Consider the following 25,286-nt stretch of genomic DNA (forward strand, 5'->3'; position numbering starts at 1 on the left):
TCCCTTACCTTGTTCTTCTTGCCCGTGTCTTTCAGCTGTTGTACACCTGCGAGTGAAAAGGTGTCACAAAGGCTGTACCTTGGCCAAAGAAGAAAGAGAAGACGCTGCAGGTTTCCAGACACTGAGCACTCACTTTCTGTTCCTGTGTGCTGGGCACGGCTCTGACCTCCCCACATCACCCCTGGGTCACATCCAGAGCTTGCACAGGGCCGTCAGAAAGCCCTTGGCAGACGTGGAGAGGTGCTGGGGTCTCCCTGCCGCAGCACAGCTCCTCCTTGGGGCGATGCTGTGGTGGATGCCGTGGTCCACGGAGTCCTCGCCACCTCTCCATGGTGCAGGTCTCAGTGCAGGCTGCGGTTTGGCCCGGGTTACATGGGGCACCTCTTTGGTTTTAGCTGGGAACGCAGCCCCTGCCTGTGTGCGGGGAGGGGAGGTTGCAGCAGGGCTCCTTGTTTCCTTGCCTCTGCCTCGCCCTGGGGAGCACCCAGTGAAGGTGGCACTGGGAGGGTGCAGACTGGAAATCAAGTCAGACACCCAGCCCTTTCCAGGAGCCCAGCGTAGGGTGATGGGGGAGACATCACTACAGCGGGGCCCCTCACTGCAGGACAGACACTGAGGGGCTGGATGGGGCCAGAGAAGGGCAGCGGAGCTGGTGCAGGGCCTGGAGCCCAAGTGTGATGGGGAACGGCTGAGGGACCTGTGGGGTTCAGATGGAGAAGAGAAGGCTCAGGGGGGACCTGATGGCTCCCTACAAGTGCCTGACAGGAGGATGGAGCCAGGAGGGGCTGGGCTCTGCTCCCAAGGAACAAGGGATGGGACAAGAGGAACCGGCCTCAAGCTGCACCAGGGCAGGTTTAGATGGAGCTGAGGAACAATTCCTGCCCCAGAGGGTGCTCAGCATTGGAACAGGCTGCCCAGGGCAGGGCTGCAGGCACCGGCCCTGCGAGTGCTCACATGCCGTGGAGACGAGGCCTCAGTGCCATGGGGCAGGGGTGCCCTTGGCATTGGGTCTCTTTCCACCACCCTCTGCCAGGGGCCCACCCTGCACAGCCCGGCTGGGCGCTCCCTGCCCGCACCTCCCGGCCTCGCCAGGCCCGGCCCGGCGGTGCTGTTGCCCCGAGCAGGGACTTGTCCCATTACAGAGCCCTGGGCCCGCAGGACCCTTTGGGGTGCGAGCTCCCCCAGTCCCACCCCACGGCACGGGCAGGGACACCTTCCGCTAGGGCAAGCGGACGGCAGCCGGTCCCTCAGGCGGGACGCGGTTTGATGCGGGCACCGCCGGGCCGTGAGGGACGAGCACCGGGAATGGCGGAGAGAGAGCAAGGAGGGGGTGTTGCCATGACAACGCCGCTTGGCTCAGGCAGCGCCGCGGGCAGCCCCACCGCTCTGCGCTGCGCGTGAAGGCCCCCGCGGCGTGCGCATGCGCGGTGGGGGTGACTTTGAGGCCGGGCAGCCGCCGCTATGCTGGCCCGGGTGCTGGGGCCGCGCTACGCCCAGCTCCTGCAGACCTGGTGAGGCCCGAGGCGGCTCCGTGCGCCTCGGCCCGGGCCCGGTCCCGGTCCCGGTCCCGGTCCCGGGGGCCTGCTCGGTGCGAGGCACGGCGGGGTTCGAAGGGCTGCGGGGGGGGGGGGTCGGTGCGGCCTCGCCGTGGTTCGGGCCCGGGTTCCGCTGGGGGGGGGCTCGGGGGGTCCAGGGCTGTGAGGAGCAGGAGGGGGAGCAGGGGCTGGAGCAGCTCCCGTGTGGAGCCGGGCGGGGACAGCGGGGCTGCTCGGCCTGGAGGGGAGGAGCTGCGTGGAGAGCTCAGAGCGGCTTCCAGTGTGCGAAGGGGGCTGCAAGGGTGCGGGAGAGGGGCTCTGCATCAGGGACTGCGGTGACAGGACAAGGGGTGATGGGGTCAGACTGAAACAGGGGAAGCTCAGGTTGGAGATAAGGCAGAAGCTCTGCCCTGTGATGGTGCTGAGGCACTGGCACAGGGTGCCCAGAGAAGCTGTGGCTGCCCCATCCCTGGCAGTGCTCAAGGCCAGGTTGGACACAGGGGCTTGGAGCAAGCTGCTCCAGTGGAAGGGGTCCCTGCCCGTGGCAGGGGTTGGAGCTGGAGGAGCTTTAAGGTCCTTTGCAACCCAAAGCAGTCTGTGGGTCTGTAAATGTTGCAGTGCTTCGAGTGCCGCTTTGCAGGGTTGTGTGAGGGAGAACAATGTAGCCTGCAGGCTCGGATAAAGTCAATGTGAGCTATTGCAGTGAAATGGTTAAAGAAATCCGTGCATCTTTTCCTATCTTGGTAACACTCTTCTTAAATGAAATCACATCACCCTTTTCTCTTGATGGTCTTGGGCTCTGATGCTTTATGAGATTCTCCAAGATTCCTGCCAGGCTTTTCCCTTTTATTTAAAGGACTTCCCCAGGTACCTTAGCATTTGTCAGACCTTCCACAGTGGGGAATTACTATTGTTCACCAGCAGCATTATATGTGTGTGTCTTCCTTAGGACTCCCACCCTCATGACATGGGGTAGTGTGGCTGGTATCGGTGTAATATGGGGCACGGACTGGAAGCTGGTCCTTCAATATGTTCCCTACATCAGTGGCAAGTATAAAACTGAAGACTAAGCTTCCCTCTAATGGTAAGTTCTGGTTGTGCTTCTCTTAGCTGAAATAGTAGCGTGGTCTTGGTGTGAGATTTGATGAGCCCTGGTTGGCCAGGGCACAATCAGGTATTATTTGGTCAAAATATGCTCAATTTGAGTGTTCAGGACTTTTTCCCTTTCTGTCTGGGGCTTCACAGAGCGCCAGGAGGATGAAATCTGAACCCAAATCTAATTTTCAAGTGAATATTGTGCAAGTGGTGGATTTTTCCCAGCCTGGTGTAGTTCTTGCAAAGTCAAATCAAGTTGTGGATGCTGAACTGAGGAGCATTCCGAGGTAGAATGGCTTCAAACTCTTTTTTTTGTTGCTAGGTGAATTCAGACTCCTTTCTGTTCCTTGTTACTCCTGTTAAATTGAATGTTCAGAGCTAGTTACTCTGTACCAGAAATTCATTGGAAAATTGGCTTTCTCAAGTGATTTTCATTCCCTTCTTTAACTGCATACGAGATGTTTTGTTCTGAATCTGGCTTTGCCCCTCTGCTCTTGTGAGACCCCACCTGCAGCGCTGTGTGCAGTGCTGGTGTCCCCAGCACAAGGACATGGAGCTGTTGGAGTAAGTCCAGAGGAGGCCATGAGGATGCTCAGGGGCTGGAGCAGCTCCCGTATGGAGCCAGGATGGGAACACTGGGGCTGTTCAGCCTGGAGAGGAGAAGCTGCGTGGAGACCTCAGAGCAGCTTCCAGTGTCTGAAGGGGGCTACAGGGATGCTGCAGAGGGACTCTTCATTGGGAACTGTGGTGACAGGACAAGGGGTGATGGGTTCAGACTGAAACAGGGGAAGTTCAGGTTGGAGATAAAGAAGAAGCTCTTACCTGTGAGGGTGCTGAGGCGCTGGCACAGGGTGCCCAGAGAAGCTGTGGCTGCCCCATCCCTGGCAGTGCTCAAGGCCAGGTTGGACACAGGGGCTTGGAGCAAGCTGCTCCAGTGGAAGGGGTCCCTGCCCGTGGCAGGGGTTGGAGCTGGAGGAGCTTTAAGGTCCCTTCCAAACCAACCCAGGCTGGGATGCTCTGACTGTAAACATCTACAGGTGCATCTTGTGCGTGTCCCCAGAAGTCGGTGGAAAAGCTCTCGTGTTATGTAGAGGCAATGAAGTGACCTTGCATTACTTTAAAGTTGTTTTAGCCAGTGGCAGGAACATGGATTTGTTCCTAAGATGGGAGCAGTGTTCTTTGTTTTGAAGCAAGAGCTTTGAGGTGTCATTGTGCATAAATCATCTGGGGAGGAGCAGAGGAGGAGGACGTTGCTGTGGTGGCCTGTGATTCCTTTCAAAGAGCCTGTAGGCCTGCGTGCCTGCCTTCTGTTCTGTCTGTACCAGCTTCTGCAACAGAAACTCCTTGCCTGGATAGTGCAGGCTTTTGAAGGCTGTTTGTGGTGTTGGCTGCTGTAGCACCTTGCAGGCAGCACTGCTTAACGACTTGCTTTGTGTTTATTATAGGAAATATGTTGCTGGATAGTGTTTTGGAGCCGTCCATCCGCTGAGACCCTGCTTTGAGGTGAACTCGAAATGCCCAGTAAAGATTCTGCAACAGGTCATGGTGTCCTCCTCTCCCATGAGCAGTTCTGCCCACCTGGTTGGGAACACGTTTAACTTCACTGGCCAGCCTGCCTCGTGCCCTGCCACTGATCACTGTCACAGCAGCTCTTGTTGTCATGGGAGGAGTTTATAAACCTGATGTACAAAATAAACCAAGTGACTTATAGCTTTGGCCTCTTTTTGTGTGTGTGTTCCCTTCTTAGGCCACGTTCTTCAGGCTGGACTTCTTGTTTGGGTCATGTCTTCAGCTTGTTTGGGTGTGTGTCCTAAGGAGGAGTGTTTGCCTTTCATCCTATACCCATTCCACAGGCATCAAGCAGGGGATGCTGGGCTGGATGAGCCTCTTGATTTGTTTGTGGGTAGTTTTTGCTCCTTACTCCTTGTACTGCTGTAGCTCTTGAACTGTTCTTAGTTATGTCTTCATTTTAAGCTAATCATTCCCACATCAGCAGCACTTCAGACTCATGCATGCAGTTAACTTTTCATAGCCAATATTGCAGTGTTTCATGGTATTTAGTTTAAAGCAAGGTTTTGCATCCTTTTACCATCAATCTGTGGACCCCTTCAACTGCCTGGTGGGGCACACATCATTTTAAAGCAGTGGGTGCTGCCTGAAGACCAACTTGGTTTAACCTAGGGGCTCAAGGCCGGCAGTCTGCAAACCCTGAGGGGCTTTCCATGTACTAGTGGTTTAGAGAGCTGCTTGGTCACTTGATGCGGGGTTTGAGTAGGAAAAGAATCTATCTATACTTCATGCATCTCGTCGTATTTGTGGCATGGTTTAACCCCAGCTGCGATTACAGGAGCACACCACCAGGACAATTCATCACCATAAACTGCTGATGAAACGGAGCCCTTGAGGTGAAGACATCTTCAGCTGATAGAGAAAAGAAGTACAAGAATTAGTCTTGATCTGGTCTCTGCCGCAGCAAATGGCTTGGACTTAGGAGTGGAAAGTTCATCCCTTTCCACAACAACACAAAACCTTTGTGTAAGGGCAGTGTCACTGTTTTCTCTCTGTTTAGTGCCAGATACCACCGTGTTAGCATTTTGGGCTGTCAAGAAACGGTCGAACCTCTTAAGGGAAGAATGTGTGTTACAGCAAGTGTGCTGCTTGAGTGTCACCTGCAGGGTTGAAGGCTTCTGAGTGGTATTTCTATGGAAAGCTGTTGTAAAAGGTGTCCAAACGGTGGCACTGTGCAGGATGCTTCAGCTGTTTCCTGAACAGAGTAATTGCTTAAGCATTTCTTTGGCACCACCACTGATAACAAACTGGGGGGGGGCAGGGAATATAATCACATACAAAACACACTTTGCTGCCCTGCTACATCCAACGGAACGGGGCAGAAGCTTATGGTATGAAGGGATGACCATGCTGTTGCCTCCATCTCTCCCACTGCCTCACTCCAGCAGTGCTCCTGAACTCCTGGTTGACTCCCAAAAGGCCAAAGCTGCTGTGCCTTGGAATACTGAGAATGTGGGTTTGACAGCAGCCCTGTGCTGTGCACAGAGGTATTGGTGTGGATCCAGTTTCACCCCGAAAGGGGACATGATGCCAGCCTGATCTCACACCTCATCAGGACTGGAAGCTCCGTCTTGAACATTTGGAGCCTCTGCTCGTACCTGTTGAACGTGTCCAGGCAGGACGGGCAGAATGTGCTGCTGCTGCCTTCAGACACCACCAAGTCTGGGCTTGTTGCCTCTGCTCCCATAGGTAAGGGAGCCCTTCAGAAGGCCTTGAACTTGCTCTGCCTGTGCTGCCCACTCGCCCAAGGCTCCTGGTTGTCAGTCTGCAGCTCAGACTGGGGTTACCTTAGCAAAGCCCCAGCGAGAGCACTGTGTGCAGCACGTGAGACCAGAAGGTATTTAAAGGAGAAAACCACGTTCAATATTGGCAGGCACTGTGAGAAACATGGGCTTGGGCTTGCTTTGGCCTTCGGGGATTGCTGAGCTACTTGTGTTTTCTGCAGCGTTCCAGATGATGTCTCTAACCATCGGATTACCCTGTAATTCCTGACATTTCTCCTTCCAGGAGAGCAGAAGGACTCCAGAAATACTCTATTAGAAATATCTTCTGCATCCTCTGGGGAGGCCCCCCCCTGCAGCCCTGATCCAGCGCTGGGGCAGCAGCACAAGGGGGACGTGGAGCTGTTGGAGAGAGTGCAGAAGAGGCCATGGAGATGCTGTGAGGGCTGGAGCAGCTCTGCTCTGGAGCCAGGCTGAGAGAGCTGGGCTGGGGCAGCCTGGAGAAGAGAAGGCTCCTGAAGGGGAGACCTCAGAGCAGCTCCCAGCCCAAATGATTCTGATTCTTGGGCAAATTTCTGTTGGAACAATTACTGTTCAGGTGTGATCAGTGATCCCTCTGCTTTTCAATATCCTGGCATTGCCTCTTTTCTAACAGTTGATTGTTGTTCAGAATGAGCCCACCAAATGTCACATCCATTATATGAACTAATAGAGAAAAGACAAGGACTCAGAAGAAGAAACTTCAAATCCCGGTGAGTTCCACTGGAGGGGACAGTGGGAGCCAAGTGCACAGGGCCTTGGGTTTGAGGAAATCAAAGATCACAGAATCCCAGCCTGGGTTGGGTTGGAAGGGACCTTAAAGCTCATCCATCTCTAACCCCCTGCCACGGGCAGGGACCCCTTCCACTGGAGCAGCTTGCTCCAAGCCCCTGTGTCCAACCTGGCCTTGAGCACTGCCAGGGATGGGGCAGCCACAGCTTCTCTGGGCACCCTGTGCCAGCGCCTCAGCACCCTCACAGGGAAGAGCTTCTGCCTAAGAGCTCATCTCAGTCTCCCCTCGGGCAGGTTCAAGCCATTCCCCTTGGCCTGTCCCTACAGGCCCTTGTCCCAAGCCCCTCTCCAGGTTCCCCGCAGCCCCTTCAGGCACCGGAGCTGCTCCCTCCACAGCCGAGTTTCCCTCTCTCTGCACGGGCCGGTTCCTCGCGGCCGGGGCTCGGTTCGGGGGTGGTGCCGGTGCCGGTCCCGCTCCGCTCTGTCCCCGCTGCCCGGGCCGGGGTCGCTGCCACGCGGGTTCACGACCGGCAGCGCGGCGCAGGGGGAAGATGCTCCGGGGGGGGGGCCGGGTAAGCGCGGCTCCCGCCAAGCGGGCCGGCGGGAGGGACTATATCCTTGCGGAGGGATCCGGCGGCAGCGATGGGAGGGGCGCGCACGGGGGCGGGCGGAGCGGGGCCGAGCGTGGAGGAGGCGGAGGAGGGAGCGCGGAGCGGCGCTGGGGCCCGGCGGGAGAGGGCCGGGTAGAGCCGAATAGAACCGAACCGAGCCGAACCGGGCCGGGCCGAGCCGAGCCGAGCCGAGGCCGCGGCGGGGCGGAGGGAAGGGAAGGAGCGGTGGGAGCGCGGAACAGCCGTCGGCGGGAGGAGAGCGCGGCGGCCGGAAGAGCCGGCGGGAGCGGGCCCGGGCCGTGATGGAACGGAAGAGGTGGGAGCGCTCGGGGGGGTCGGTACCGGCGGGGAGCGCGGTGGAGGCCGGGGGGGGGGGGGTGAATTGGGGGGGGGGGCGGTGCCGCCATCGCCTCGGTGTCCGGGGCCGCTGTGGGGCGGGCGGCGGAGCCCCCCTCGTGCCTTCGGCGGGGGCAGAGCGGGTTCCGTGGGGCGGCTGCGGGGAGCCCGGTGCCGGCGGGAGCGGTTGGTGCCTGCTCGGGGCTCCGCGGCTGCCGGTGGGGGAATCGGCCTGGCACGGGGTGCGCGGAGGAGCCGGGGCTGCCCCGGCCCTGGCAGTGCTCAAGGCCGGGTTGGGCACAGGGGCTCGGAGCAAGCTGCGCCAGGGGAAGGGGTCCCCGTGGCAGGGGTTGGGGCTGGGGGAGCTTTAAGGTCCCTTCCAACCCAAACCCATTCCATGAATCTGGGCTTAGGGTGAAGCAGGGCGCATTTGCCTGCCTGTGCTTGATGCTGTAGGTGGGAGCGCAGGGATGCCGGAGTGTTGCTGCTGAGGGAAGCATGGCTGCGGAGCTGGCTCTGCCGGGAGGGCTTCATTAACATCGGGGTATGCCTCATGGCTGTAGGTGGGCCGTACGGACCCATCTTGCGCACACGAGAGGCAGCCTCAGTGCACCCGTGAGCCCAAGTGTGAAGCTTGGGGCTATTGGGAAGCTGGAAGAGGGCAGCAGAAGTGATCCAGGTGTTCCCCGCTTGGCCTTTCTGGCTGGTGGAATGCGTGCGGTCAACTGCACGTGTGGGGCTTCGTTTCTTAGGTCGTGGTGGTGGGGAAAGGTTCCTGTGCCGGGGGTGAGCGGAGCGCTGAATGCAGCCTCGGGAGCGTGCGGCCGGAGGCGCAGCTTCACCGCTGCGGCCTGGGAGGAGAAAAGACCCCGGGCAGCTGCTGGAGACACAGCAGCGCTGGAAGGGTCCCTGGGTTATCCAAGAATATAGAACAGAAAAGAATGGGTTGGGTTGGAAGGGAGCTTAAAGCTCCTCCAGCTCCAACCCCTGCCCCGGGCAGGGACCCCTTCCACTGGAGCAGCTTGCTCCAAGCCCCTGTGTCCAACCTGGCCTTGAGCACTGCCAGGGATGGGGCAGCCACAGCTTCTCTGGGCACCCTGTGCCAGCGCCTCAGCACCCTCACAAGGAAGAGCTTGTGCCTAAGAGCTCAGCTCAGTCTCCCCTCGGGCAGGTTCAAGCCATTCCCCTTGGCCTGTCCCTACAGGCCCTTGTCCCAAGCCCCTCTCCAGGTTTCCTGCAGCCCCTTTAGGCCCTGGAGCTGCTCTCAGGTCTCCCCTTCAGGAGCCTTCTCTTCTCCAGGCTGCCCCAGCCCAGCTCTCTCAGCCTGGCTCCAGAGCAGAGCTGCTCCAGCCCTCGCAGCATCTCCATGGCCTCCTCTGGCCTCGCTTCAACAGCTCCACATCCATAAAGCTGTAAGGTTGTGGGTTCAGAGCTGAACATAAAAAAGAGGGGGAGAGGGTAAGGAGCACAGTTCCATTCCGAAGTTATGGATTTTGCCTTTGTGTCAATTTGGACAGAGATCCCTGCGGAGTTACTTTTTGGTTGCATTTTGCATTTTTCAAAGTGGGAAACGCTCGTGTGGCAGTTCCTGAACCCCTCTGCTGTTTCCACGTACAGTCTGTGCGTGGTTTGGATGTGCGGATGCAGTAAGTGTGTGTGGGGAGTTACACGCGTGGTTTGGAAATGCCCCTGTGTGCAGTCGCCAGCTTTGAGGGTTGAGCCGAGGTGCTCGGGTGGCAGTTCCTGCTTTCCCAAACCGTCGCTTTGGCCGGTGTTTGGCCTCATGGAATCAGTGCTCACCAGTGCAGAAATGCTTTTAACTGGGGTGCATGCTCTTGTCTGCCAGTGGCTGAAGGGTTGGCAAACCCAGTAGGGCGTATGTGGTCTTTGAGAGAGTTCTGGTGACAAAGGCTCCTCCAAACTCAGTGTTCCCACCTGGGGGACGGAGATTTTACTGCTGCTCTTGCTTGGTTTCATGGCGTTTTTCTGCTGAAGGTTATGTGACCAAGTGTCCGAGAAGTTTGGGATCTCCGCTCCAAGGAGGCACTGACACGGCTGTTCCGGAAGGCTTAACCAGCTCTCTTGGGTGAAGCTCATTTTGTTGTGACTTTCCTACCTACGCAGCAGCTCTGTAGGAAGCTGAAGAGGTTTTTAACACCCCTTCACCCCCAAGGATGTTTTCTAACTGTGGAGGAGAGTGTTTCTCCTGGGGCCTGCTTTGCTTTTTGTAGGTTGTGATGATTGACCCCCAGCTTCCCCGGGGGAGCTCTAATGGTGGTTGAGATGAGCCTTATAAACAGGGCGGGTGAGATCTGGGCTTGTTCCTGTTCTGGGCTTGCTGCTTGGGTGCTTCTTTAGGGGTCTGGAAGTTTGAGGGATCCTGTGTGTATCCAAATTCTTTGTGTTTTGTTCTTTTGAGGACTTCGGGGTTTGCTTTTTGTGTGTGTGTGGTCAGAGCTCCAACCCCTGAACAAAACAGCCCCTTAAGTGCGGAGCCTCCATGAGCGCATGAACATCGCTTGGGATGAGGGTGGTGGCAATGGACAGCTCAGTTCCCCAAGGCTGCTCTGTGCGGAGCCCAGGGCACACATTTGGGTGGTTTAGATGGAGCTGAGGAACAATTCCTGCCCCAGAGGGTGCTCAGCATTGGAACAGGCTGCCCAGGGCAGGGCTGCAGGCACCGGCCCTGCAAGTGCTCACACAGCGTGGAAATGAGGCCTCAGTGCCATGGGTTAGGGGTGGCCTTGGCACTGATGGGGTAAGGGTTGGACTTGATGCTCTTAAAGCTCTTAAATGCTCTTAAAGCTCTTTTCCAACCTGGTTGATCTGTGATTTACGGAGGGATGGGGAGATGCTGCTGTGCAGATGTGGCTGGGTTGTCACAGCTGGAGAAGTCACCTGGTTCTGCTTGTTCGCACCGGTGTATGTGTGTGCTAGCCTGCCCTGGACTAACCGCGTTCATAGAATGGTTTGGGTTGGAAGGGACCACAAAGATCATGTAGTAAGCTGCTGGGGTGTGGGGTAGGACGTGATGCAGATGCAGGCAGGGATAACGTGAAGATGCTGCGAGGGAGGGCACTGGCAACGCGTGTGGTGTCCCAGGGCTCACATCTCGCCCAAGGAAACACTGTTGGAGTGTCCCACACCCAGAGGGTGCCCAGCTTTGCCTGGAGCAGACCTGGGGAGAGAAGAGCAGTAGAGGGAGACTGGGAGGCTCCCAGCAGCGTGAAGGAGGGATCGCAACTGGAACTGGAACTGGAGTGGGGAAGAAACAGTTTGCATTCTGTTTGTCACCCTTCCACCGAGGGAATGAGGCTTTGGGCACGTGTTCCTGATCACCCCCTTTATCCCTGTCTCCATTTCTTTAGCAGGCAGGCGATGACTGGGTTTGTGTTGTCTTTTGTCTCTTGCTTTCTAAGTTGTGCAGATCCTCTGTAGGCGAAATGGGGAGAGTGGAGGGGAGGAGACTTTGTGTAATGAGGGAGGAGGGGAAAGGGCCTGGGCTCCTTAAGACTCTAAAGCAGGAAACAAAGGGTGAGCTGCACATGGAGAGCAGCAGGCACCTGGCAAGAGGCCGCCACGCATTCAGCTTCATCTGCGCCCCATAAAGTCTGGATAACAAGGGAGGGGGGCTTGGGTTTGGTCGTGCCTCCCCTTGGGCTTCTTTGGGTTCCTTTTGTTGGTGCTGAGGCAGGCGGCTCCAGGGGGTAACGTTTTGGAGCTTTAGATGGAGGAGCATGGAAAAGTGTGTGCAGCTTTGCAGTTGCCTTGCTCCTCCTACCAGGATGAAGGGGGAAAGACCTGAACACAGGAGCCAAGTGCAGCGTGCTCATGGTATCGGTGCCAGTGGTGGTGTTTAGAAGAGGTTGGGGTTTAAAGGGCACATGAGCATGGTAACGGTATTCAGAGCTCATAAATGCTGGTTTGCTGGTCCTGTGCGTCGTGACATGCAGCAGGCAGTGCCACTGCTCACCTTTGTGGGCTATTTGGCTGCTCCCCACCCCGAGTTTGACCATCTCAGGTGTCCGTGATGCCCTCTATGGCTGTGTCCTCCCAAGCATGCTCCTGCCAGAGGTACCCCAGGAGCTCCAGAGCACTCCAGCCGCTTCCTTTCTCTTGGTGTTCACTGATGGCTTTGAGTTGTAGCTTTGTTCCCTGCCCTGCTGTTGTTCCAGAGGAGCTTGGGGTATGGTATTGCCTTTTATTCAAGACATAATCGCAATAAAAGTTTTTCTTCTGAACATTTCAGTGCTTTTCCTTTGGGCCAAGCTTCCCCAGGAAGAGACAGGACTCTGAGTCACTTCAGGTGGGTTTATTTTAGACATACATGGACTTTGAGCATCTTTTCAGATCCCTTGCCAAATTCCTAGAGCACACACTAAACATAAAAGCTGAAGGGCTGTGTTCATTTAGAATCCTGTCTCTGAGCGTATCTGGCTCTTGTTCTGGAAGTTACACTGAGCTTTTGAACACACCGTTTATTGTAATGTATTGTTTTAACGATTACTAGACACTAAGCCATAAATTGGAGCTGCGGATCTTAGCAGAGGAAGCAGTGTCATATTCTTCATGTCGCAGGAGCTTCTCAGCTTCGCTGACAGCAGTGATGGGTCTGGCTTAAAACGCTGCTGTAGCTGGTTCTTCCTCTTTCTGGCTTGAGGCATATAACTCCATTCACATTTGTACAAGTGGTTTCACATTTGAGTCTGGACCCAGGCTCTGTTACTGTCCAGTGATTGCTCCTCTCTCTGTTGTCTGCTGGCCTGAGTGTTTGGTGCAGCTCCACAGTGAACTGGTCCAGCTGAGGAATATCCAGTGGTAAAGTGTTTCCTCCCCTTCTCCCTACCCTCCAAAGATGGATTATTTCCCCATCCAGTTAACTGTGCATTCAATAGAATCCCAGCCTGGTTTGGGTTGGATGGGACCTTAAAGCTCCTCCAGCTCCAACCCCTGCCACGGGCAGGGACCCCTTCCACTGGAGCAGCTTGCTCCAAGCCCCTGTGTCCAACCTGGCCTTGAGCACTGCCAGGGATGGGGCAGCCACAGCTCCTCTGGGCACCCTGTGCCAGCGCCTCAGCACCCTCCCAGGGAAGAGCTTCTGCCTAAGAGCTCAGCTCAGTCTCCCCTCGGGCAGGTTCAAGCCATTCCCCATGGCCTGTCCCCACAGGCCCCTGTCCCAAGCCCCTCACCAGGTTTCCTGCAGCCCCTTTAGGTATTGTTATAACATCTCCCTGGAGCTTTCTCTGACTCCAGCCAGCTCTGAAGTGTCCAGTGTTTGGGGAGTCCACTGGGGAGAAACACGTTGTGCTTATTGTCTGTGTAATCACAGCACAGTGACTTATTTTTGCTTTGTGCATAACGAGTGTTTAGCTAAGCAGTGCTTATTGTGGTGGTGCAAAAGGCTAGCTTATGTTACCAAAACCCAACCAGAACACAACAAGGAGCTGGAGTAATCTGTGCCTGCTTCCCAGATTGCAGTCCTTCACGTGAAACCAGGTGTTTAAAAAGCATCTCCCTTCTGTTTTGCAGTTAATGGACAGTTTTCCAAGGTTTTTGCCCTTTACCTTTGCATCTCTTAAGCTTTGTCATTCTTTATTTTGCAGCTTGCCACTAATTAACTTTCTCCTTACTACTGTGCAGTCCTGAAGTGTTCCAAATGGTACCAAAGACTTGTAATCAAACCTGATTGTGCTCTTCAAGGGGGAAGGGGTGGGGGGAAGGAGCCCAAGGAGATGACTGTGGTCCCAGTCATATATAACACTCTTGGGAGACGAAATTCTGCTTGAAAATGCATTTATTATTTGAGACAGCAGTGATATGTACATCTGTGCTGGTATCTGCCCTGCTGGTTGTGGTGTGAATTACGCAATGTTCCCTTATACCTGGCCTGGATCTTTATGTACAAAAAACGTTTTAACGTGGTCTGCCCTTAATTTGTCTCTTCCCCAGTAATCATGAGGAGGAGTTAATAGGAAAGCAAGAATATCCATTTAGAGTTAAACGTGAGCTTCATTCTGGCAGTTCAGCACATGCTGCTTCTCATGAAGGCAATAAAACTTGCCTCTCCTGCACTGCAGTGAGTGACGGGATGAAATCCAGAGGGTTTTCATTCCCCTTCTTGTTTCTCTCCTGTCTTTTCCCAGCCCAAGTGGTAAGAAGTTCCGGAGCAAGCCGCAGCTGGCGCGTTACCTGGGCAGCTCCATGGACCTGGGCACCTTTGATTTCCGCACAGGAAAAATGCTGATGAATAAAATGAACAAGAACAGGCAGAGGATGCGCTATGACTGTTCCAACCAAGCCAAAGTAAGACTATGATGCCATGGCAGGTTTCCCCTTGCCATCTGCTATTGTAGTGGCCAGGCTGCCTGTCAGAACAGTATCTGTGATTCCATTTTGTAATGAATGTGTAGAACTGGGGTTGTATGAGATAACATAGAATCATAGAATAGTTTGGGTTGGAAAGGACCTCAAGATCATCCAGTTCCAACCCCCCTGCCATGGGCAGGGACACCTCACACTAAACCATCCCATCCAAGGCTTCATCCAACCTGGCCTTGAACACTGCCAGGGATGGAGCACTCACAACCCCCCTGGGCAACCCATTCCAGTGCCTCAGCACCCTCACAGGAAAGAATTTCCTCCTTAGACCAATCTAAACTTCCCCTGTTTCAGTTTGAACCCGTTACCCCTTGTCCTGTCACTACATCTCCATTATGGGGAGCTGGGCACATACCGCAATTCACTCATCCTTCCAGGTGTCCTGGTTCAAGTCCAGCCAGTAACTCAAAACCATGCAGCCACTTGCTCACTTTCCCCTTTCTTCCCCCCACCCAGCTCCCAGAGGGATGGGAAGGAGAATTGAAAGAATATAAATTCCATGGGTTGAGATAAGAGCAGTCCAGTAGCTGAGGTATAACACGGAACCACTGCTGCTACCACCACTAATAATAATAAGGGAAATAACAGGGGGAGAGAATATAAAACTAAAAGGGGAAAAGGAAAACAGTAAACACGAGTGATGCACAATACAATTGCTCACCACCCGAGCAGTGATCTGGGCCTTCTGGGTAACTCCCCCAGTTTCTCTCCTGGGCATGACGTGCTGTGGGATGGAATACCCCTTTGGCTAGCTTGGGTCAGGTGTCCCGTCTCTGCTTTGTCCCGGTTTTCCGTGCCCCTCCTCACTGGCAGAGCATGAGACTGAGAAGTCCTTGGTCGGAGTAAGCATTACACAGTAACAGGTAGAACCATTGGTGTGTTATCAGCCTTGTTCTCAGACTAAAGTTGAAAACAGCGCTGCACCAGCTACTAAGAAGGAGAAAAATGACTCCTACAGCTGAACCCAGGACACCAGGGTTGATGCCATGCAAGAATATTGTGGTACTGCTAAATCTCCTGTACAGAAGGTCTGGAGAGAGGGCTGGCATCTCTCTCACTTCACCCTGGAGTGTGAGATCACGTCTCTGGATCCCCTTCTCTGGAGAAGATCCAGCACGATCTTCTTCAGAGCCCCAGATCTCCAGCCGACTCCTGTGGCTGTGCAGCAGCTCTGCTCTGCTCTGGCTTGGGGGGAGGAGGGACAAGGAGGCATCCTTAGAGGATGAGGGCATCCTTAGAGGATGAGGCCCTCCTCAGAGCTGTCATAGGCCATGGTGATATCTCAGCTTTGGAACTGATCTAAGGAGGGGGGCAAAAAGCTAAAGAGGCAAGAGGATGACAAGGCCTATTTGTAGAGCAAAATAAAAGAGTGTGTTTGGCACGTGGTAATTCTGATGAAGGCTTAGTCAAGACTACTGGTGCAAGCTCCAGTCTGGATAGACTGGGTCAAGTTATTCCTGGGTAGCTTCACTGTGCACTAAAAGCTTTTCAGAACCCAGAAGCTTGTGTCTGTGCGCCTAAACATGAACTGTGGGAAAGAGCAGAATGCTTATTTTCTATATATGTCAACCAGTCAAGAATCATCATCATCAGAGTGATTGGAGCATTTACAGTGCTGGGTGCTGGAGTGCCACTTGGGAAGTACCGCTCCTTGCTGCAGAGACCAGCAGCTCAACACACATCTCATAGGCTAAAAATTCTGCCCAGTCCTTCAATGTACAAGTGGTTGTCATTGGCTTATAAGTGAATTAGCACACAGATGGTTCAGAATTATATTTGGCCTGAATACATCTCTTCTACATCTCATGAATAAATATGTTGAGCAGACGCGGTGTCTGCATCCTCAAGAACAAAGTGTGTCCTGCAGCCATTTTCAAGACTTGCATGTTAGCTCTTGGAGCAAGGAACGCTGTTCCTGTGTTTTCGCTAACGTAAAATGCAGTCAGATGGTGAAAATTTGATGGTTATGGGCTCTGTTTGGAAACTGAGTCTTGTTAAGAAGGTAAAAAAGGCGATCAGGGTTTCAGCTGTATTGATTTGTTCAGTGGCATCCACAACTGGGTTGGAGCAGGATGGTTTAGAATGGTCTGAATTCACGAAAGGGTTTCTAAACCCCCCGTAATAATTTTTCTTCTTAATATTATGTCAAAATCTTCTGGTTTAGTGACTTGTCAAAGTGCAAGCCCGGTCTTCTGACTCTTAAATTCTGCCCAAATGGGTATAAAACCAAGGGGTATAAACTAATCACAGGATCCCAGGTTGGAAGGGACCTCAGGGGTCACCTGGACCAACCTTCAAGGCCAAGCATGACCTGGAGTAGATGTCCCAGCACCCTGTCCAGCCAGATCTTAACAGTGCCCAGTGTTGGAGAGTCCACAGCTTCCTTGGGGAGATTATTCCAATGGCTGGTTACTGTCATGGTGAAAGGCTTTTTCCTCTTGTGCCCAGTCAGAATCTAGGAGTAACTTGTGCCCATCACCTCTCATCTTTTCCATGTAACTCTTTGTAAAAAGGAAGTCAACATCTGCTTTGTAACCACCGCTTTAGACGGGAGGCTGGTATGTTAAATAGAATGTGAAAGAGTGGAGAACTTTAATTTCTATAGGTCTAAGGTAAGATTTGAACGTAGTTACATGTTTTTAGAGTTGAATTCATACAGCTTGAGATCAGGCCAGTTTTGAAGTCCATGCACTCTTCTTTTCCCTGCTGCACGTCTTTATGGCTGTAGCAGCAGTTTAGCAAATTGAAAATCCTTCTTTTTGTGGGCTTTTCCCTTCATTTTGCTTGAAATTTATAGGGCAAGCCTGATCTGAACACAGCCCTGCCTGTCAGACAGACCGCCTCCATCTTCAAACAGCCTGTCACGAAGATCACAAACCATCCCAGCAACAAGGTGAAGAGTGATCCGCAGAAAGCTGTGGACCAGCCCCGGCAGGTAAGGCTTGTGCTGTAGCAGCTTCTCCTTCAGAACTAAGAAAGCCCTGGTTTTGGTGCTGGAAGGGGCCTGGAATAAATCACTCTAAGTTGGTGATGCTGAACACATAGTCTGCGGTGATTTGAAGTCTCTGATGTTTCAGAAACAATAATACAGTGCTCCCAGCTTTTAAAACCAGAACAAACCCCATTTCCAGTATATATTTAATATGCTGTCTGCACTGTGTTCTGTAACTAGACCCCAACCTTTGCTCTGTTGTAGTTAAGCCTCCATTTCCTTTAATGCTGAAATGAAGTCTTATCTCCAAATTTTGGCAGACCTTGTAACCATTTCAGAGGCCACTTGCATTGGAATGAGAATCCCTGTTTCAAGAATTCCCTTTTCCTGTACAGACCACAGACAATGTGGTGTCTGTGATGTAGGGCAAGGAACGGTACCCCCTGCATGGGCCTTTTTCTCAGATGTGTGTATCATTACTATAGTAGCTAACTCTGCTGTATGAATAAGATCATAAATTCACTTGGAATGTCATTATTAATACAAAATCAAAGCGGTTTTCTTGCCATCCTGTGTATTTGCAACCAAGTGAATACACCAAAATGAAAGAAAATCTTTCAGCTTCATTTAATGTAGTGAAAGGATGTAAAAAGTGTGCTTATGACAAGGGTGGCTTTGAATTGGGGCACTGGTCAAATGAGATGTACCCATTCAAAGCAGCCTTTGGCAGGCATTCTCGTTTCGTTCTCATTACCTGGAGCTGACAGGACAGCCCCAGCAGAGTTCACATCAGGGATTCTACAAATCCTTTGCTGTATTGAGTCCATCTCTATAACATTTGGAAATGAGATGTTCAGCTTCACTAGTGTGTTCAGATGCTGTCATTGGTATCAGTTATCATTTTAAACGCTTGCGGGTCTAGTGGAATTAAAAGGTGACATTCCAAGAAGGGAAGTGATTTCAGTACAGGGTATTAAAAATACCCCATAAGCTACTGTCATCTTGTGCTGGAAACCTTTTCTGCAGACTTAAACCCTGCCTTTCTGAAGTGTGAGATAGATGCTGTTTGACATAGAGCTGGGTGGTTGGGGTTGGTTGTTGTTTGACCAGGTTGGTGGGATTTTAGCACGGCTTCCTAAGGAAGCAGAGCATGCATATTCAGTGTTGCTGCTGTTCCTGTAAACCCCTTGGCTTGTTAAGCCAATAAAAGAGGATGCTCAAGATATGATGTCGATATGCAAAAGGGATTTGTATCCCTGTTGGGGGAGAGATTGATCTGTGAGTACAGGTTGACATGTGAATGCAATCTATTAGACAGCAGAGATCAGCCCTGTTACACAGAGCTGTTATAATCTAACCTGTGTAGTTTCGCTGCTCATGTTACTACTTGTAATGCAGCTTCCTCAGTTCTGCTTGTGCTTTCCTTGTGTAATCCTTTCTCTTTTTTTAGGACAACATTGGGATCTATTCGCTGAGAAAGTCCTTTAGAGGTTTTTGTGTGTGTGTGTGTGTTTATATTAAGTAAATATGTATGTACTGTATGCGTAATACACACACACGTTGGTTTGTGTATTTATTATATAGCATAGAATAGGGCAGACTTGCTCTTTCTTGCCTGCATCTTTCTCTGCGTGATACATCTAAGAGCCTGTTAAATTACAGCTTTAAAGTGCTTGGCTGGGCTGCAGTGCATTTTAACCCCTGGTCAGCAGGCTCCAGATGTTTCTTCCAAATTTGAAAGCAGTGCTGGCTTAAAACTTCACCTAATTTGAAACTCCAGCCTCTGTGTTTTGGCTGCAACTGTCCCTTCCCTCGTTGGGAGCTGGTAACTGGAAAAGTACTGTGGGCTCAGTGGCACTTAGATATTGACAGTTCCTAGAGGAAAAGAAAGTCTCTCTCAAGCCAGTACATCAGGACAGAGTTGTTGTAGGACTGGCAGTGAGGCTTGTTCCCTGTGGCAGACCCCTTCCATAGTAAATCCAATAGAGAATTGTCTGCAGCAGTGTTCTTCCCTCTCTTGATAGGAAGCAGTTGCTTGGTGTAGTTGTCAATTCCATTTCTGCTTTGTGCCAATAAACGCTTTCTTTGATGTCAGCTCTTCTGGGAGAAGAAACTAAGTGGACTGAATGCTTTTGACATTGCAGAGGAGCTGGTGAAAACAATGGACCTGCCAAAAGGTTTACAAGGTAATCAGTCTGTCCTTCACCCCAGGGGTGGCATCTTGATACCAGTCAGCGGTGATGTGAAGGTATTGAGGTTGCCCTTGTTCCCCAGCGCTCAGCAGTGCTGTTGGTTTAAAATGCCTTGGAGAGGGCTGTACAGGCGCTGTTGGAAGTGTTGAGGACTGAGATGTGTGTTGTGTTAGCTTGCTAAATGACAGTACCTGCTTTGCCATTAATATCTAAATACCACCCGTTGTCCTGATTTGCTGTTGTCTTGTGCAGTGTTGATTATCCCTTTCCCTCCCATTTGCAGGGGTTGGACCTGGATGCACTGATGAAACCCTCCTCTCTGCCATAGCTAGTGCTCTGCACACCAGCACTATGCCCATCACTGGACAGCTGTCTGCAGCTGTAGAGAAGAATCCTGGAGTCTGGCTAAACACCTCACAGCCCCTTTGCAAAGCATTTATGGTGACAGATGAAGATATTAGGTATGAACTAGAAATACCACCTAACTGTCTTGGAATAAGGTTTCTTGTGGTGAAACAGTGCATTTTCTTGGGGGTTGGGTTTTGGGGGGGGGGGGTTGCGAGTTTTTTTCCAGTGACAAGTTTTAAAGCCTGCTGGAGCACTGTGGCTTGCCGAATTGATGTGGATGCCTCTTTATTAGAGGAGTTAAAAACTGTCACACGAGGATGGTCTCCTACAAGCATGTAATTATAGGCCTTTATTTTGACCATGCTCAGTCCCTCTGAGGTTTCAGGTTCATATTTGTTTGGACATGTATCCTTTTATTGAAGGAGGTGTCTCAATTGGAGTAATCTTGATTAAGGCACCTCTAAGCAAAGAAGGAGTCAGAGAAAGCCGTAATACTGCGATTGGATTCTCTTCACCTTGCTCTGTGTCAGCACAAGACCAAATAAGAGTGCTTAACTGCTGCAGTGGCAGCAAATAAGGATGCAGTTTAGTTAGGTGTAGCTTGCTTTCAGTAATGAATTCTATCACTAAATCAAGAATGGTCAAATTAAGCTTTAAGCTCAGTGGAGGACTGCATATACCAAAGAGACTAACCTGAGAGCATACTACTCTGCGTATACTAACAGTGTTAAAAGATAGGACTTTTGACTGTTGGACTGATAAATTACAGGATGACTTTATTGTAGTGCTTGATTTATACAAGAATGACCAGGAAAAATGGTCTGGTCATGATTTCCTGTGGCTGAGATGAAATATGAGTCCTGTGAGCCACTGACTGTCGATCACTTCTTCCCTTCACTATGACTTTGACAGAAAAGGAGCTGTAAAATATAAGGTTGTGATTCACAAGGAAAAAGAACCAGAAAAGATTGAAATGGTTGGAAACTTAACCTTCTCCAGTCTCATTTTTGGCAGTCTGAGCAGGGTAGGCTGACTTCTTCTTGTTTCGATTAATATTGCTACCAGGAATTGGAAGTCTCGAGTCAGCTGCTAGGTTATGTAGATTTCAGCCTGAATTAAAAATGGTCTTGTCTGCCCAGCTTCATGTATTTGTATTTCATGGATTTAAGCTTCCTTTCCCTGGAAAGAGGCAGCTTTGAGGACTGATGCCAGTGTTCATTAATTTGGGATAGGAAACAAGAGGAACTGGTGCAGCAAGTGCGAAAGAGGCTGGAGGAAGCCCTGATGGCTGACATGCTTGCCCATGTAGAAGAAATAGCAAGAGATGGGGAAGCTCCTTCAGAGAAAGAAGGAGGGGAGGAAGAAGGAGAAGAGGAAGAGGAGGAGGAGGAGCAGGACCATGACCAGGAGATGGAGAATGTATAGTCCAGGTAATGTGACAGCATCCTTTCTTGCCTTAAACTGTACTTCACTGAAAGCAGAAATGCTTTCAGGAGGAATCTTGGTATATATTTGGTATAAATCTACACATCTTTGCTCTTTAGCACGCACTTTAAAAGGTGTAGTAGTCATGCTTTCAGGTAGCAAAATGGAGTATTTCAGTGCGTGTGTAATGTCTGGTGAGTGCACATGGGGTGTTCTGGGCCTTCTGCCTGCGTCAGGTATGCTAAATGTGTAACCAGGATGTGTGTGTAAGCACTGGAAGGATTCTGCCTTGAAAATGGATTGGTTTCCTAAACATTTGCCTTGTGATGTCCATTTTCCCCCTATTTATTTATTACTTCCTTTGTTAGGCAGGAGGACAGGGTGGGCAGAAAGGACAGAGTCCGTCTCTTCCCCTGCCTGCCTTTTTCTCTCACTTTTGCATTTTTAGGGCTGGTTTTCGTTCAGGCTGTATTAGAGAGCATCTTTGCGGAAGTTTTTTAAGGAGTATTTGTAGAAAGTTAGGAAAAAGCAACCTGACCAAAGGCAACCATCCAAAGAGGGAAGAGGCTAAAAAACTTCCTATGTGGTGGGAATTGGTAAACTGAAAGTAAAAGAGGAACATACACCTTCAACACCTGGAAACATCTGAGAAGTGTAAGGTTGTGAATCCTGCAGTTACTGCTGTTACACTGAAACATGCTTTCATATTATGCATCCCTTGAAAGTATCACAAAGGGCTTGCTTCTTGTCTTCAGGTGTAGCTCTGGCTTTCATTTGTGCAGTGGAACCTTTTAAAGGTGCAACTAGAATTTTTGTTTTATTGTCTTGTAAACCAGAATAGCTCTGAATGTGTAGCGATGCAGAAAGACGCAGATGTGTAAGGCCAAGTCAAGACACACCAACAGAAGTTCCCCTGTACATTGCACTAGGTAGGACAGCTGATAGAGGGGAGACTGAGCTGAGCTCTTAGGCAGAAGCTCTTCCCTAGGAGGGTGCTGAGGCGCTGGCACAGGGTGCCCAGAGAAGCTGTGGCTGCCCCATCCCTGGCAGTGCTCAAGGCCAGGTTGGACACAGGGGCTTGGAGCAAGCTGCTCCAGTGGAAGGGGTCCCTGCCCGTGGCAGGGATTGAAGCTGGATGGGCTTTAAGGTCCCTTCCAACCCAAACCAGGCTGGGATTCTATGTCAGAGCACCGTGCTATGAATCAGTTTTTCCTTGCTGTGTTCCTTTGTAACCCCAGGAGCACTGTATGTATCATCAGTGGAGCTCATGCAGTGAGATGAAAACAGAATTCACTGATTTTAAGTCCTGATTGTATTAAGTTTTAGCCTAAAGCCAGACAGTGTTCTGTCACTGAAATAGGATAGCTAATACCCTGTGTGCTTTGTCATGTACCCTCCAGAGCCCATGAGGGAAGAGTCAAGAATGTGGAAGGGGAAAAGGAAGAAAGGAAAAGCCCCTTTGTAGGGAGTGGCAGCTGTATTTCAGGTAGCAGAAAGAGTGATTTATGTTAAGCAATCTTCAGGCTGCAAGGTTGATTGTAATGTGAAATCTGTTCTCGGCCTTTGGGAGACACTGTCCTCTATCTGGGCTCTCTGTTCTCCTCTTTCACCGTCACCCTAACAGTAGCTTATTTGGACAGTGAGTATCTTGCATTCCTTCCTACTGCAAAGGTCTGGCAACAGCAAGGAACCAGAACAAACTGTCTGCTGAAGGTGAAAAACAGGAGATAAAGAAATGGATATGTTATAGCAATGTTCCTTTATGGTTTTAAGGGCTCACTTGCTTTAAAGATATAAAAAGTTCACATTGACTCACAAGATCTTGTTGGGTTTTTTTTCTCCTAGGGAGTTCCATGCAAGAATTCCCGGTATAAACCCTATCAGCAGGGTCAGCACAACTATTTACAAAGCCAAGAGTGTCTGCCGAGTACATTGCACCACCAACCCAACTGTACCAAGGAGCATTTTGATGTCCACATCAGGAGACGTTGAGAAGCTGATGGCTCAGTGATTGCTGGGTAGTTTTGAAGATGAAACTTGACTAAACTCTACTCCCCCTCCTTTTTCTAAAGGGGTAGGGTAATCAGGAATGCAAAAGTGGGAGGGAATAAAGGAATATAAAATGGTGGGAGGTAAAATACTAGGAACCAAATTTTATGCCTTTTTTTTTTTTTTTATTATTTTAATTTTTTTTGGTGGGTCCGTCAGTGATAGGTGATAAATTTTTAAGCTTTTCTATCCAAGTACCTTTAACAAAGACCCATAGAAACCATTTGCTCTCTAACACAAGTGAGAGGAGATGCTGTTTCACTCCTTGGCTACTCTGCTATAGGCTACCTGTTTGTAACTGACTTTAGGGAGGTCATTTTGTGTTGTGGATTGTCATTCCATGTGTCAATTCAGGTCATTGAACTTCCTTTTCCTCGCAAGACCATATTGGTCTTGGAAGTGTAGTCTTGGAGATGACCTGCCAGCGTCTCTTCCAACCGAGGTTTTGTTTAATAGGGGAAGATACGCTTGAGGAATTGGTCTTACATCAATGGCAGTTGTTTTTGTAGTTGGCTCCAGCATCACACTCAATGCACTCCTGTGCCCGTTTTTGATACGGAGTTGCGTGTACATCCAGGCATAGCTGCATAGAGTTTTGGAGATGAATATACCCGCTCTGAGGTGTATTGCTTTGGTTTAAGTCCAGTCAGAAAGAACTTCTCAACTTGGAATGGGAGAATGACTCATTTCTGACTGACAGTGAGGAAAACTTCCTCCTTTCTCTTCTGGTGCCAAGAACCCCGACCTCCGTTCCTGCGTGTGCAGAGGGAAGGGGATCCATTTCAATAGGTGTGTCTACACATCTGCTTTCGTGTGCAGTAATGTTCTGACCTCTTTTAAAACAAGAAAGGAAAAAGGTTGATTTTTCTATAATTGATATCTGAAAATGAATTTAAAGCTTTTTATTAAGTATTAAATCTTTCTTATGTGCATGTGCAGTGAAGTGACCAGCATTTTGTGTCCAAAAATGAAACGATGTGAAACCTGCCTTAATGTGTTTATAAGTATTTGGCTTCACCATGGGTACCTTGATTGATTCCTCAGTCTCTTTTAGTACATCTGTGAGCATATTGGGGTAACTTGTGGCTAAAAATGGGTTTATCTGGGGAGGGAGGGTAGGGAGAAGGGGCAAAGATGAGAATTTATAGCTCAGAGAATGCGTTGACTGGTTACAAAAGTTAATTTAGTCTTGGGGTATCCATTGCATGATTCATGCATGGACATTTCAGCTGACAGTACGGTATAAAGTGGTGGGTTAAATGTTGTGCCACTAAACAATTGTACAAGTTGTTGGTATCCCCAAACTTGGGGAAGAAAGTAGCTCCCAGAGCCTTTATCATGTAAGAATGGTTAGCAGTGATAGCAAGGGACCAGGGGAATTGCCTGGAAAGGAATAACCTCTGGGGGTAGCTCAGCTTAGTGATCGGAATAGGTTTAAGCTCCTTGAAAAATAGCCCATGCCAAAGTGATTGCTATTGTACTAACTCTTTTCATAAAGATTTGAAAATACAAACTTCTTTGATACTGCTCATTTGGAGTACTGCAAGAAGACTGAATTGTGCTTCGTTGCTGCTCTGCCAGGTATTATTGCTTCGGGGAGCTTTACCTGGTACTGCAGGCAGCGGAAACTGTTTTCCTTTTTGAACAGTCTGTTACCGTTATTATCCTGTAAATCTCTCTCCTCTTGTAATTCATTGTGTTGAATTAAATGTTTCTCACAAAGTAGAGCTGCTTCTAGTCTGCATCAAGCCCCTTCCCGCAGGGTTTGTGCTCTGCCCCTCTCAGTCGTTTCAGCAGAGATGCTCGTGTATTTTTCTTGTGAGCTCTGTTCTGAGATTTGGATCTCGATATCTGGGGACCTGGCAGAGGACAATACAAAGTGGAACTTGTGGGCAGCCAGTTGGTTCTTGCTGCAGAATCCTCCTGTGTCGTCGCCCATTAAAAGGCTGCCAGGATGTGCCATCTAATGGGCAAGTGGCTGATACGGTCCTTTGAGTCTCACCTCTTAGCAGTTTCTGACCCAGGCTAGAGGTGTTCTTCTGCCTGTGGCAGAAGTCTTGTTCTGACAATATTTCCTTTTTAAAACTTGTTTAGTATCTAGTAATGTCTTTATTTACTTCTATTTGAATCTGAATGTATTGTGAACATACGTAGCACCCGAACTTAGGTGATTGAGATGTTGATACTAATACTCTGCTGCATTGAACATCGAGTTTAAATTGGTGCCAACTTGTGTGCCAGCTCTCGTTTTCCCCACTCTGCTTCCCCTGTCCAGCTCTCTTTCCTTCAGTCCTTTAAAAGGTTTATTAATGTTTTCATTCATA

General features: G+C 50.6%; 2 protein-coding genes across 2 annotated transcripts; both read left to right on the top strand.

Moving 5' to 3' along the window:
* The first annotated feature begins 1,403 nt into the window (after positions 1 to 1,403).
* On the top strand, positions 1,404 to 4,340 carry LOC136003305 (cytochrome b-c1 complex subunit 10). The gene is made up of 3 exons (XM_065658810.1): positions 1,404 to 1,511; positions 2,485 to 2,619; positions 4,076 to 4,340. Exons 1-2 carry the CDS (start codon positions 1,462 to 1,464, stop codon positions 2,603 to 2,605), a joined length of 171 nt encoding a protein of 56 aa, XP_065514882.1. The 5' UTR covers positions 1,404 to 1,461; the 3' UTR covers positions 2,606 to 2,619; positions 4,076 to 4,340.
* A 3,033-nt stretch (positions 4,341 to 7,373) lies between these two features.
* Positions 7,374 to 24,687, top strand: MBD3 (methyl-CpG binding domain protein 3). The gene is made up of 8 exons (XM_065699891.1): positions 7,374 to 7,618; positions 11,888 to 11,944; positions 13,782 to 13,941; positions 16,814 to 16,951; positions 19,044 to 19,134; positions 19,424 to 19,601; positions 20,721 to 20,918; positions 22,759 to 24,687. Exons 1-7 carry the CDS (start codon positions 7,605 to 7,607, stop codon positions 20,911 to 20,913), a joined length of 831 nt encoding a protein of 276 aa, XP_065555963.1. The 5' UTR covers positions 7,374 to 7,604; the 3' UTR covers positions 20,914 to 20,918; positions 22,759 to 24,687.
* The last annotated feature ends 599 nt before the right edge of the window (positions 24,688 to 25,286 follow it).

This window comes from Lathamus discolor, chromosome 21 (assembly GCF_037157495.1).
Source record: "Lathamus discolor isolate bLatDis1 chromosome 21, bLatDis1.hap1, whole genome shotgun sequence".
Classification (NCBI taxonomy): domain Eukaryota; kingdom Metazoa; phylum Chordata; class Aves; order Psittaciformes; family Psittacidae; genus Lathamus; species Lathamus discolor.